The sequence below is a fragment of the Rhincodon typus genome, chromosome 4 (genome assembly GCF_021869965.1).
Source record: "Rhincodon typus isolate 14 chromosome 4, sRhiTyp1.1, whole genome shotgun sequence".
NCBI classification, from domain to species: Eukaryota; Metazoa; Chordata; class Chondrichthyes; order Orectolobiformes; family Rhincodontidae; genus Rhincodon; species Rhincodon typus.
The window spans coordinates 86,308,855-86,323,745 of record NC_063335.1 but is presented as its reverse complement, the minus strand read 5'-3'; the positions used below and the strand labels follow the sequence as shown (position 1 = coordinate 86,323,745).

Genomic DNA, 14,891 nt, shown 5'->3' with positions numbered 1-14,891 from the left:
TCATGACCCCAGCTATTTATCTCATTTTCTGTGAAACTGAATTCTAGCTCATTTCTGTATCCATCATGGGCAGATTTCTTAAGCCATTTGAAAATAATATAAATTTCTAGAAATCCAAGTGAGTTCTCATTCAACACACTTGGTAGTGAACAAGAAGTCCTATTCATGAAATCCAATCAGACCTTTTAATTCTCCAGTGCTCAACCTCTTAGAAAAACAAACTTCTGTTCACATCCTACATCAAAGACACCTAATTGTTTAAAAGCTGTCAATCAAACTGTGAACTCCCAAATCCTTGCTGAGCTGATAGTTATTGAAACTCAGCCAAGTTTGCATAATGACATAGTGACAGCATTTTTGGGAAATGACAACAAAGACTGGTCTGACGATTGAAGCAATCTCACAGAGGTTTTCTTTAATGAAAGTTTCTTTTAACTACAGAATAAAGACTGGAAGATTTTGTAAAATTTTAGATAATGACAACAAACACATTTTTGCCTTCAAAAATGTTTACATGTTGGACCTTAGTCAAATCACACCTGGAGTGGAGTGGTAATTTGGTGGTCTTACCTGAAAAAAGATATTTACCTTAGAGGGCGTGCAGAGAAGGTCCACTAGGCCGAATCCAGAGATTACAGAATTGTCCTAGGTGGAGTGATTTGGCTGACTGGCCCTGTCTTTTTTGCACTTTAGAAGAATGAGAGGAGATCTTCTTGAAAAAGGTCTTTTCCAAAGGTTGGGGGAGTTCAAAACTAGGGGGCATATGGAACACAGAGCCGAACAGCACAGGAACAAGCCGTTTAGCCCATGATGTTGTGCCAAACATGATGCCGAACTGAACTAATCCCTTCTGCCTGCCCTTGGTCCATATCCCTCCATTCCTTGTATATTCATGTCCTTATCTAAGATTCCCTTAAAAGCCCTTATTCTATCTGCCTCCACCACCACCCCTGGCAGTGTGTTCCAGAATCCTACACTGTTTTAAAAAAAAAACTTGCCCATCTCATCTTTGAACTTTTCCCTCTCTCACCCTAAATGCATGCCCCCTAGTACTAGACATTTTAAATCTGGGTGAAAGATTCTGGACGTCAACCCGTTTCTGTGCATATTTTTAAGGTGAGAGGAGAAAGATTGTAAAAAAGGATACAAGAGGAAACTTTTTTTTATAGTGGTTAGTGTGTGGAATGAACTGCCACAGGGAGTGATGGATGCAGGTATTGTCACAACGTTTGAATAACATTTGGATAAGTACACGAAATAGGAAAGATTTGGAGGGATATCGGCCAAACATGGGCAAGTGGGACTAGTTTAGTTTGGGAACATGATTAGCATGGACTAGTTGGACCAAAGTGTCTGTTTCCATGCTGTATGACTCTGACTGTAAAGGTTCTAACATTCTCATGGGCTGGGCAGCCTGGATACAGTAATGATGTTTCCACTGGCTGAGGATCCAGAATAGTGAGGTGGTCAGCTCATAATATGGGCTATGCCAATTTGAACTAAAATGAGAAATTTCTTCATTTGGAAGTGTAATGTATGTATTCAGGGTGCTGCCCTAATAAGAGAGCTGGTCAGGTGATCAGGAGAGGTAGAGCTTGAGTCCAGCCTAGAAGCGGCTCTTGAGGTGTGAGCAATGTCAGTAGTGTTCCTGTTCACATTTACCATTTGTCTACCTGGTATATAATTCTTTTGTTCCAAAGGAAGCACCAGCATAGCTGGTCTCAAAGATGGTATTCAGCCCACAGAGTGCAAAAGCCTTTCTTTCTGTCCAGAGGAGAGGTCTCCCTAATTTCAAAAACAACGAAGGATTAAGGAGATAACATTAAGAAAAGCGGTTGATGCCAGGAAAGAAGGCACTCACCTGAGAGGGGGCCAAGAGCAACAGTCATGAGGAGTCTCAAGCCTTTGGCTAAAGAAGAGAGTACAAAAGAGAAGAGAGCTACTGAGGCTATCGCAGAGAGCAGTCGCGAGATGACCTGGGCTGTGGGTGACACCAGGGAAGAACAGTACACTAGTACAGCCTGTGAAGTAGCATTTGATGCAGAGACCACTCATTGATGCCCTTCAGGCTGCGAATAGCTACTCGACTCAAGTGGCAGGAAAAATTCCTGCCAGCAGGAAAACAAAATGGTGGGCCAATTTGGGGGCCTTTTGACTGTTTGTTGAAGAGTCAGAAGATTGGATTTTGTATATCGAATGCTTTACTTCATTCAGAAAGGTGAACAAAGTGGTCCTTAAGTAACCTTAGGAGCAAGATCTTTGTGATTCTAAGGAGTGTTGTGTAGCCAGAGTAACCCGTGGAGAAGACATCTCCTGAGCTATACAAAGTGTTAGGAAATTATTTTGCACACAAGCCACAGATGATTGTGGAACATTTCCATTTTTACAAACTGGTGCAGCACGAAGAAGAGTCCATTGCCCAATTTATGGCTGCCTTAAAGTGGTTAGTGGAACGCTGTGAATTCAGGAGGTTCCTCCAAGATGCCTTAAAGGACCATTTGGATAGTGGCTTCCAACACAACAACACAACACCATCCATCAAGGAGAGACCTGGATTTCAAGGCAGCTTTCAAAATTACTACCTCAATGGAGTTGGCCACCACCAAAGCAACTCAGTTAGTTGATGGCGCCCAGGTGCATCAAGTAGTGGAAACTTGACAGAATGCGGTAACAACTGTAAAATGCCACCGATGTGATCAGTGGCCACAAGGAGTCGTCATGTTGGACTCAAAGCCCAGTGCTGTAGCCGTAAGCGAGTGGGTCATATTGCCCAAAATTGCTAGGTATGACCCAAACCAAGAAGGAAAGTCAGAAAAAAAACAAACCTGAAGACAAGGCATAAGGTACGTGCCACCAGCCAGGGAGTAGAAAGGGAGTCAGCTGAGTCTGCGGATGAAACAGAATGTCCAGAGTCTGAAGAGTCTCAATTAAACATAACTGTCGGGACAGGGTGAAATTGATCATTTCTTGATTCTTCCCAAAGCAGGGGGAAGTTAGTGAAAATGGAAATGTGTATCCGCACAGCAGTGCCCCTGATTCCCGAATCAGTCTATAGTGAGAAGTTGAAGGCACTACCAGTGAAACCTGCCAAGATTATACTTTGGACGTACGTGGAAGGGCTACGTACTGGTGAAAGTATGGTCAAGGGTTAGTGTGAAGAACTGTCACTTTACGTATAAAAGGCATTACTTGGATGCTCCTAGTTGAACTGGGTGTGGTTAATAGGCTGGCGGACTCAAACAAATTTTCATGAGATCCTGGACAAGTACAAAGATACCTTCACAGTTGCCCTGGGGGAAATGAAAGGAGTTGAAATTAAATTACAGCTGAAGCCAGAGGCTTGTCCTTGAAGTCTGAAGGCATGTAGGTACTGGACGTCATCAGGCCTAAAATGGAGGCGGAACTGTAATGGCTGGTGAATCTGGGAGCATTGGAATGAGTAACCACCAGTGAATGGACTACTCCATTGTTCTGGTCTTAAAAACAGATGGCACAGTGAGAATTTGTGGTGACTTTAAGTTCACAGTCAACTCAGCCCTGCGTGCAGATCAGTACCCCCATCAACTCTGAGAAGACTTATTCAGTAGACTGCCTGGAGGAAAGAAATTTTCAAAAATGGACCTGTTGCAGACCTATCTGCAGATGGGGGTTGCAAAGGAGTCTCAGCCGCCGTTGATGATAGTGACACACACAGGGGACTTTCCCCTACAAACGACTTCCTTTTGGCATTGTCAGTGTCAGCTTTGTTCCAGAGGACCTTGGATCAAATATTAAGCAGGTTGCCAGGAGTCCAGTGTTATCCGGACGACATTTTGAGTACTGGATCCTCCAAACAGGAACGTTTGAAAAATAGGAACCCAAAAAGATCACAGGAGGCACAACCTGCGGTAAAAAGAGAAATGAGAGGTTTTGTCTTTTTTTTTTGAAGAGTCCAATATTTGTGTTATATAATCGATGATGAGGGACTACACAAGATGCCCAAGAAGATGAAGGCAATCATGAAGGAACCTAGATCAGAGTATGTGTACCAACTGAGGCTGTTCTTGGAACTTGTAAATTACCGTGGCAAGTCCATGCCTGATCTGGTAACAGTGCTAAAACTTCTGAATCGGTTGCTGATAAAAAGGCGGTTGTGGAAATAGACCAAGGAATACAAAGTACTTAATTAGAATTTGGAAGTATTAACATATTTTGACCCAAAGTTTCCTCTACAGTTAATGTGTGACGCCTCACCTTATGTCGTTGGTGCTGCACATTTGCACATCTTACCGAGTGGAGAGGAAAGGCCCATTGAATTTGCATTGCGATCACTAACGAAGACTGAGGAGAATTATACTCAAGTCGAAAAAGAAGCATTGAACGTTGTGTTCGACATTAAGAAGTTCACCCATTTCCTTTAGGAGATGCACTTTGTGCTACTGACCAGCCACAGACCTCTAACCTCCATTGTTGGCCTGTATACAGGGCATCTATGGCAGCAGTACACCTGCAGAGATGGGCACTGGCTCTGTCAACATACTCATTAGAGATCAAATACCGACACACGGCAATGCACATGCTCTGTCAACACTGCCCACTACAAGGCAATAAAGATGTTCGCGACTAGAACCTGAAAACTGTGTGGTTTTGCCAGGATGAGAGGGTGCCAGTGTCAGCGAATCAATTGCAAAACACTGCTTGAGCTGAGTGGTGGACTGCTGAGAGGGTGGGCCAGTCATGGAAACCACCCAGAAATGCACCTTTAGCTGCCCAGAAGGTGGGAGTTGTCCGTGTCGGACGTGTGTTTCAAGTGCGGAATGAGAATTGTGATTCTCTCCCCTTTAACAGGAAAGCTGCTGGAACAAGTTCACCAAGTTGGGGCGGCATGGTGGCTCAGTGGTTAGCACTGCTGCCTCACAGCGCCAGGGACCCAGGTTCAATTCCACCCTTGGGTGACTGTCTGTGTGGAGTTTGCACATTCTCCCTTTGTCTGCGTGGGTTTCCTCCAGGTGGTCTGGTTTCCTCCCACAATCCAAAAATGTGCAGGTTAGGTGAATTGGCCATGCTGAATTGCCCATAGTGTTCAAGGATGTGTAGATTAAGGGGATGGGTATGGGTGGGATGCTCTGAGGGTTGGTGTGGACTTTTTGGGCCGAAGAGCCTGTTTCCACACTGTAGGCATTCTGTTCTATGAAACATGAAACATGTCATTAGTGACAGTGGTCCACAGTTGTGGCGCAAGAGTTCAAGGAGTACCTGAAAATTATTGAGTCAGCATGAGGTTGGTTCCTTATCACCCTGCAGCAAACATCCAAGTGGAGAGATTTGTTCGAACTTTGGAGCAGGCCTTAAAGGCTTCACAAGGAGAGGAGTCGCTAGAATGGTGAATTAATAAGTTCCTCAACACGTACCAGGTGCGATAGCCCAGTGGTCGCTGCCGTCCCTTAATCTTGAGCCTCCAGTTGAGAACCATGTTTGACTTAGTACTGCTGGAAGAGATCAGAGGGGTGGTGGAGCTAAATCAAGAAAGACAGATGGCCAGAAAGGCAGGAATCTCAAGGTTAGGGGTATTCCAAAGTGGAGGGTCTGTTTGGCCTAGAATTATACATCTGGGGAAAAATAGATCCCAGTAGTGGTGGTGGCTGAAATAGGATCGTTGTCATCTAAGGTATAGATGAGGGATGAACTGGTCTGGAGGAGACACGTGGACCAGCTGATCGCCATACTTCACCACAGCAGGAGGTCCTTCAGAATACCGAGCCAGTTAGATAAAACTAAGGGTGTCAACTGAGCCATGTATCTCTGAGCCAAGGTTGGTCATAGCTAGGGGGAGATAGCAGCCATCCCACTGAAAGACTAATCATGTTGATGTAATAGATAGACAGAACATCTTGTTTAAGGGATGGTATTGTTGTTCTTCCATGGTTGCCATGCTTTTGTAGATATTCCTGACAAAATATGTATGTTGGCTAAAATGCTTGTATACTTTTGATAGTCATGTATATGTTTATTAATGAGAGTTTTAAAATAAATAGGAGTGTTATGTATGTAGTTGGGGTTGCTGCCCCTTTAAGAGAGTTGGTCCGGTGACTCTAGAATGGAGCCTGGGCCTAGTCTAAAACCAGCTGTGGAGGTTTGAGCATTGTCAATAAAGCATTCCTGTTAGGATTCACTATTTGTCTATTTGGTATATAATTTCTGGTTCCAAAGGAAGCCCCATTATAACAGGAAGGCGTGAACCTGTGGAATTCTCTACCACAGAAAACACTGGAGGCCAGGTTACGCTTACTTAAAATGGACCTGTTGAATTTGGGGAACCTCCTGTGCAAACCACACCCTGACATCTTTCCCCAATCTACAAAACTATCAGAAATGGGGCAGGATTTTCACACCCAAGTTTCATTCACCAGTTTTTTTCTATGGAATCTTCTTATCTCTGCAAACATTCCGTCTCTTTTGCACCTATTCTGACAATGTCATCTGGAGCATTAGTGTTTCCAGTATGTCTTCCTTTTGACCTCAACCAAACATTCTTGAAACCCCACAGTAGTTGACAATGCCTCTAACTGTGTCCATTTCATTTTCTGCAATTTTGCTTTTACCCCTTCCCCTTCTTCCCATGATGGGGTCTCCTTTGTTGGCAGATGCTGATGCTTTAGTGCATCAGCATTAGAGTCACATTACAAGGGGATGAGCAAAGAAAGAGGGGGGTTTTAGAGGTTGGAAACCCCTGTCAGTAGGTAGGAAGCCTACAAGTGATTAGTCCACCATATTCATACTTCTTGCCAGACTTTTCCTGTTTCTTTTCTTTTAACTAAATGTCATAATCTAAAATTTGAGAGAAGCTTTCAGATGTATGAGGCCTAAGTTGGGAACAGGACTAATGGGAAGCATATACTCCCAACTACCATTTATGTAAGACATGCAAAAGCCACCCATTGTCTCAATCATGAGGCTGTTTACATAGGCAAGTAAGAAATCTAATACCTGATCCCAACCTGACTGACTGCCTCAAGGCAAAGCAACAGTCAATGTTGACTATAAAGGACACTAACTTTAAAGATCACCTATTTTATAAAGGCCTGCTTTAATTACCTGTAAAATAGCATCCTGATCACTGCCACCCAGGCCTCCAGGATGCCTAGTATCCAGGCTCTGATCCTTGCGTCCAATCCTCTGTAAACAGGGTCTGCAGAGTTGCTGTGTGGAGATGTGTGACAATGTGACCCAAAGTACATAAAATATGCCAGTAGTCATGGTGGAGTTATAGAAGAAACGCCTAACATGCTCCCTGATGTGATGATAATGTGGAGGGTGAAATTATCTACAATATCGTTCAGGGTTGGGCTCATGCTGGCCATCTAGTAAGGAAATTGAAAATTTATGAATCACACTTTGTGATGGGTTGACTTGCGACTACCTCGTACCCTTTCTTTACTGAAAAGTATATTTGGTGTTTGGACTAAAAGCAAAGTACTGCAGATGCTGAAAATCTGGGGGGAAATAAAGTGCTGAACAAACTCACAGGTATAACAGCATCTGTGGAGAGAGGAACAGGGTTGATATTTTGAGTCCAGTGCAACTCATTATCCTTCAATTGTTAGTTCTGTTCCTCTCCCCACAAATGCTGCCAGACCTGCGGAGTATCTTGTTTTTTGTATCTCATTTTGGCCTGTAACATTGAAAGTTTGGCTATATTGGGGTTTGTTGAGCGGTTGATAAAGAACAGGCAGGAGCCAAATTGCTGCTTATAACATGGAGGACACCATGTGTTTCTAAATCATCAGTCGTAGATATTGTGAGAGAGAGAGAGATATATCAAAACAGGAGGCAGAATTTCAATATACCAGATAGGTAAGTACAAGTATGAAATAGAAGGTAGTCTTCAAGCAAGACATATACTCAAGTTTTTCTAAATTGTGAACTCTAACCATCATTATAGTTTAATCAGTTTGTGCAAACCTAAATTAAACAGCAGTGCAAATATTAATGTCTTGTTTCTGTCAATTAGTTACAATCATCTCCCAAATCAATTATTTTCTTCAACAGTTCACCTGACCCGATGTGGCGCTGCCCTCGGGCTGTTTCCACAGTCGTGTGTGTTCATGAACCTGAATGTGCACCTCCAGACTGCAGTGGCCATGGAGCTTGTTTACTCGGAGAGTGTTACTGTACAGGCTTTTGGTCTGGCCCAGCTTGTGACCTCCTCAACTGTGGGCCTTCAAATTGTTCTCAACGTGGAATCTGTTCTGAGCGTACGTGTTGATTTTTATTTTTGTTAATTAAATTGATAAATAGAAACAATTGCAAGTAGAAAATGCTTTTCATTACCATGAGACTTCACAATGCACATTCTAGCCAATGAAGTACTATCAAAGTATCGTCACTGTTGTTACGTAGTCACAGCAACCAAGTTACAAATTCCTCTCAAATTGCATCTGTTGATGACAAGATTGGTTTTAAAATTGAGAGGTAAGTATTGTTCAGGACACCAGGAATACGCTCCCTATTAATTGTAATAGTGCAGTAGAATCTTTTGCAAGCATAAGAGAGCAGGCGGTGTGTCAGTTCAACATCTTAGCCAGTGGACAGCATTTCTTCGGCACTGCAAAGATCAGCCTTATTTTTGTGCTTAATTTCTAAAAACAGGAATTAAAAGCAAAACCTTGAAATTCAAGAATAAGGTGGTTACTTGCTGGCCCAAAGCTGACACCCATAGTCAACTTAACTAAGAATGTGGTATTAGGAAACAATAAACAACTTGTAACTGTGATGATATTCTCCCACTTTAGTTGTAGTTCAAAGGCTAATATCTGAATTTTGTACTGAGTGATTAACTATGACCTTAGTGCTTAGTTAACCAAAGATATTCCATAGCCTTAGAAGACCATGGGACTGCTCTTTCATTAGAGAGACATGACTGGTGGTGAGTTTAATCTGAGAATCACCACACCTCGGTGAAGTTGAGAAGGCGAGGCCTTCACAGTGACCTCAGCCAGTGCAGGAATTGAACCCACATTGTTGGCATCACTCTGCCTTGCAAAGTAGCTGTCCTGCTAACTGACTATAACCAAAAGTGTAATGCCACTATGGAAGCTAAAAATGAGTTACATTTTGTGTACTGGCCATGACAAGCAGCTACATTCAGGGGAATCTAATTGGAGTCTTGGTCCAATTTATTGAATCGAGGAACTCAATTTTCAGTGTATCATAACACCCTCATAATTCAACTCCTGTGAACAAATACTTCACAGTCCAATAAAGGCCAGTGCTTGAGACAATTTAATTGGTGCATTTGGCAACTATGACTTTCTCTACTTGAATATTCAAGCAAGGAAGTAATGTTGAACCTTTATAAAGTTCTGACTAGGCCATAACTTGAGTGTTGCATCCTACTTTAGGCATCAAACTTTAGGAGAGATATAAGGATGCAGAGGAGCTTTATCCGTTCCAGGGATGAGGAATTTTCATTACAAAGTTAGGTTGGAAACGTTGTGGTTGTGCTCATTGGAGCAGAGTAGATTGGGGGATGATTTTATTCAGGTGTAGAAGATTATGACGGGATTTGATACGGTTGATATTTTTGTTAAAAAAGTTCTCATTAGCTTATGGTGCAAGAACTAGGAGATACAGGTTTGGAGCAAGAGATGCAATGGGGATGAGAAAAAAATTTTTGTGGAGCTATTGGTAATCACCTGGAATTTACTTTCTACAAGAGTGATGGAAACAAAGGATGATCCATGATTTCAAAAGGGAATTGGATGAACGCTTGAGGGAAATAACTTGTAGGACTGTAGGGGTAGGGTGGGAATTGGGACTAGCTGAATTGCTGTATGATGGACTACGTGACCAACAATGCTGTGACTCTGACTGTTAAGCGATTATCCTGTGTATTGAAAAAGTCATTGTGAGAATTTACAATTTTAATTCTCACCTGATCTCTTCTCCCAATCAATGCTTTTCACTTGATTATTCTGTTATAATCCCAGCTGATCTTACTACTGGACAAGCAAGACCCCAGACTGAAATTTGGCTTGATGGATGATTTGTTTTTATTTTAATGAGGTGGACTGTTATTGAAACACAAGCATGTAATGTTTCTGATTTTGGTTTTACAATAAAACAAATTTATTATTCAAAAGAAATGAAGATAAAATAGAATAAATAAAACGGTTTACATATAACACAAATTTAAAGATTTCAAAACACATGGTAAAAATACCGTTCATCCCAACAGAATCCCATTAGAGTACTCTCACCAAAAACAGTTCCCTTCTGTGTCACCTCAGTAGGATATAATTTAATTGTTGTTTGAATTCTGTGCCTTGCAAATCTGATCCACTCCCTGGAGCTTTCATACAGCTAAGCTTAGACTTTCTCAGCGTGAACTAACCCCTTCAGTATTTTAACCAAACACTTCAGGTCTGGAACTTTTAAATTAAACTCCTAACACTGTAAGGAGTAACCTCTTCTTAAGTCCTAAATTTTAGCTCTCAAATAGTTCTGTACATTCAAATTCAGCCAGGACTTTTGCAAATTTGTAAACTGAAACTACAAAGCTTTCTTTCCAAGCTCTAGATGTTTCCCCTAATCAACAGAAAACATCAATCTTGACCTTATAAAATGAAAACCTAATGCACAACTTTTTACTTTGGGAAGTTTTTGTAAGCAAACTGTAACCAAATTTCCAAGTTTTTAAAAATTTGAAAGTCTAAGATAAATGATTGTGAAACATAAATCACACAATTTGTGTCTCAATTTATTCTTCATTTTATATGCAATACAAGTAATCTCTCCCTGCAGTCTTTATTGTACGCAGGATTTTTTTAAAAGTTTTACTTTATAGTTGTTTCTTTAATTTGCAGTGATTTCTTGTTTGCATCTATGCTTTTTAAAGTTTTCTTTGTTACAGTTAAAGATCTACAGAGGTTAAATGTTTAAAAGATGTTAAACTGCTCACCGATTAGTATTTTCCTCTTTCTTTGCAAAACTTCTTTTATAGTTACTCTCTTCTCGTGTCCCCTGCAAGGTTTTCTGAACTGATCTATCTTAAAACAATTCTATTATATAATTGTGTCATATTGGTATCTTTTTAGTTACGGTCTTAATGCTGCTTTCACTGCCAAATACCTAAGACAGTAGGTTAAGATTAGAGTCAATGCTACTATATCCAACGCTATTTGTGGAGTGTAAACCATCACCACTTAAAACAAATAACGCACAAAATTCTTTTCACAGCTATGTCATTGTGATTTTCCTTTTTTGATATTAACTTCCAGCACATCGTAATATCTGATATGTGATCTACTTTCACTGAATTATGTTTTCATCATCATTGTATTTTATAAATCTGTTTATCAGGTTGGAAATCAATACAGTTCTATTATAAACGTTGCAGGCTGTAATTTAAATGGGAGTATAAAAACAAATTTTCCAGATACATGTTAGATGTATTTACATTTTTAAAGCTAGTAATTTACATGGCTTTGCTGTTTATCATGTAGATGGATGCCTTTGTGATGCTGGGTGGATGGGACCCAATTGTAGTGATGGTGAGCATATCTTTATTTTTCTCATTTAATATTCTGGACATGCTAAATTTCATTTTCTTACTCTAATATTTTTTTTGAAGTTCCGTTTTTTTTAAAAAAGTTAGAATCTGGAAAAGTATCATGAGTTGCATTAAAATGCATGTTATCAGTCAATGCATTTGCAGTTTAGAGAGAATTGCATATTGAGGCACTAGAGTTTATAACACAGAGGGATGGTTTGATTGAAGATTAGAACATCCTAAGTGGTCTTGACCAGGTGGATGTGGAAAGGATATTTACTCTAGTAGATGTGTCTAGAACTAAGGGACACTTAATATTAGAAATCATCCTTTCAGAACAGAGAAGAGGAGGAAGAAAATTTCTGAGCGTTTTCAATTTTGGAACTCTCTACCGCAGGTGGTGGAGGCAGGGTCATGAAGTACTTTTAAGGTGGAGGTAAGCAGACTGTTTTTATGCACAGGGCTTAAGATGAAAGGGGATGCATGAATGTGAAATTTGAACAGAAACAAATAAGCCACTATCTTAATTAGTAACACAGCAAGCTTGAAGGGCTGAATGGCCGGTTTCTGTTCTTGATTTGTATGTTGAAAAAGATGGTCTGTTCTAGAGAAAAGAAGGTATGAGTTATTTTTAAATTCCAGGATGATTTTTGAATAGTTAGCAGTACCCATTAGTGCTTTGTGGTTCACCTAGATCTAGCAGTGGATGGCTGAACAGGTTGTCGGTTTCCATGACCCATGGACTTGGAAGATGAGATGATGGCCATATTGCAGGAACCAGGTTGAATGAGAGACTAATAGTTTTGCTTCCTTCAAGAACTTTCACAAAAGCTTGATAAAGGAATAAGGATATTCACTCATGATGGGACTCTGATCACTGTAAACCATTTCAATGCATTAAAAATATTTTTTAACTAATGCTAAATTCCTCATGGGTTTTCAATCTTATTGTTACTATTCATTTCGTTTACATGTAATTTTAATGAACAAGTTATGTCCAGTGTGAATTTCCATTTGGGTAATTAACTGAAGTTGAATTACTGGGGACTAGGGCATCAAAGGTGGATGTGAGGATTTAGTTATACTAATAGATAGTTGCACAAATTTAAGAAAATAGAGGGCCAAAAATGAGTTGACATTTTGAAATTGCTGTTGTAGGTGAATTAGAACTTTTTCAGGGGTGGATAACAGAAGAAAGTAGGTTTGAAGTATGAAAGGGGGATAAGAGTGCAGAGTTTTGATCAGTTGGCCATACCTGTGATTGATAGGATGAGAGTAGAGAGTCCACAAGATGACCCGAACAAAGGGGTGACTGAGTAAAGTTGAGGGAGAGATGTAAAGGGGAAAGAACGTAATGAGTTGAGATGGGGGTTAAAATCACCAAATGATGAGAAGCTCTTTAGTGTAGAGAAGGGCGAAAAGTTGTACAGGTAACTTGATAAGAACATTTTTATCATACTTCAAAGGGCAGTGGAAAATGAGGACATTGAAAGCGGTGAGAGTGGTGTGATACGCTAAGATGCTCAAAAGCAAAGCCATTGCTGGAGGAGCAAAGAGAGCGGTTTAAGCCAAGGTACACCCTGTTGATGAGAATCACACTACCACTGGTTTAGTCTTGAACAAGTGATGGAAGCTGTACCTCAGTGAAGAAACTTCATTTAAGAAAAGTGTTCTAATCCTTCAGTAATGAAATTATCTATAATAAATTAGTGGATGGCAAAATTGCTTTGTTCACAAGGGATTGGACATTCTGATAAGCTGACCTGACAGTACTCTCAGGGTTGGTAGTGAAGAAGGTGAGTTGCACAGAAAGTTGATTAGCAAGATTAGCTGCTGGCAGACTTGCTGGGCAGGGGTTTTGAGAGTGAAAACCGAAAGAACTGCAATGCTGTAAATCAGAAACAGAGATTGCTGGAAAAGCTCAGCAGGTCTGGGCAGCATCTGTGGAGAGAAATCAGAGTTAATGTGTCAGGTCCGATGACCCTCAGAACTGGTTTTAATAGTGGATCGCTGCTTACTGTGAGTGCCGGAATGAGTACCTAAGAGAGAAATAAGCCTAAGGAGGCAGCAAGAAAGCAATATGGCCCAGAAACATTGAAGGGTTAGGTAAAGGAGGTGAAGGGGCAAAGTAACTGAGAGAGTGGTAATAAAAGGAGGCATACTGATGGAAAAGAGAGGTCTAAGATGATGAAAGAAAATAAGTTTTTTTTAGAAAAGATGAAGGTATAGCAGCAACCAGTTTGTAATGGTAGTGGACTCAAAACGTAAAGTACATTAATCTAATTTTTGTGTAAATGGCGTCATTACAACCCGATTGATAAACAGAATGTAGGAAATAGGAGAAGTTGTAAGAAGTTCATTGTTAGTCAGAAGTCTCATGGTAATAAAGGCGGTTTTGGTAGGATGGCCATGGCATAGAACATTAAGAAATTCCGTTTTAAGATGGATGAAGAGTTGAATCAAGAACCTGTTTGAGGGTAGAGTATAAGATGCATTCTTGGAAGTGTTTTCTTTGGCACACTGAACCTGGGACTGTTTTGTTTTCAGCCCTGCTGTAATTTTCTGGTAGGGAACAGACTGAAGTTGAAAACGATTAGAATCATTAGGCATAGACTCAGTGTAAATCAAAGTCTCCAAGTCACAGCAGTGGTTGGGAAAGGGATACATGCAAAAACTTTATTTAAATCTTACCAAAGACCAGCAGTTCGAAGAAAGAAGTTGGACCTTAGGGTATAGCCAAAGTAGACTAAAGTAGAAGTGTATCTTAGGGTAAAAGTTCAGCACAACATCCTGGGCCAAAGGGCCTGTACTGTGCTGTACTGTTCTATGTTCTATGTATTTGATGTCAAGGAAAGTCCAGAAACTTGAAGCCAAGTTTAATCTAATCTGGATCCAGATCGTTCTCAATTTTCTCCACAATTGACGACAAAGAAAAGCAGCAGATTAGAGACAGCTGTAGAGTTATGGTTTATTCCAGTGTAGTTCTTATTCTCTTGAGGTCCACAAATTTGAAGCAAGCTTGAGAAAAATATTCAAGTTCAGATCTTCTTCCAAACCACTGAAGGTAAGATTAGGGACTGGGTTTGAACTACTAACACGCCTTTTTAAGCTAATAGTTAGCTTGAAAGTTTGGGCCTAAATGCAATCGCTGTTAAATCTGCGAAACTTAAACATTTGTTGAGGATTTGGGGTGGGAAATGTCAACAGATGGTTACAGAGAGAGATGCAAAATAAAAATACCCCTAGTAGCTACCAAGGAGCCATCTTGAAACTCTGAAACGATTGTCTAAACCTCTAAACCCACAGAAGTAGAAGCGAAAATCAGACAGTAAATGCGAGTACAATTGAGACTGAATGTGAT

At 40.6% G+C, this 14,891-nt stretch overlaps 1 protein-coding gene across 2 annotated transcripts in view; it reads left to right on the top strand.

The window, feature by feature from the left end:
* Positions 1-14,891, top strand: part of nagpa (N-acetylglucosamine-1-phosphodiester alpha-N-acetylglucosaminidase) — a 61,210-nt gene that overhangs the window by 32,392 nt on the left and 13,927 nt on the right. For both annotated transcript variants that reach the window (XM_020524296.2, XM_048596053.1), the window contains 2 exons: positions 8,029-8,234; positions 11,484-11,531. In XM_020524296.2, coding sequence (XP_020379885.2) covers positions 8,029-8,234; positions 11,484-11,531 — 254 coding nt within the window. The remainder of the gene's footprint in view (positions 1-8,028; positions 8,235-11,483; positions 11,532-14,891) is intronic.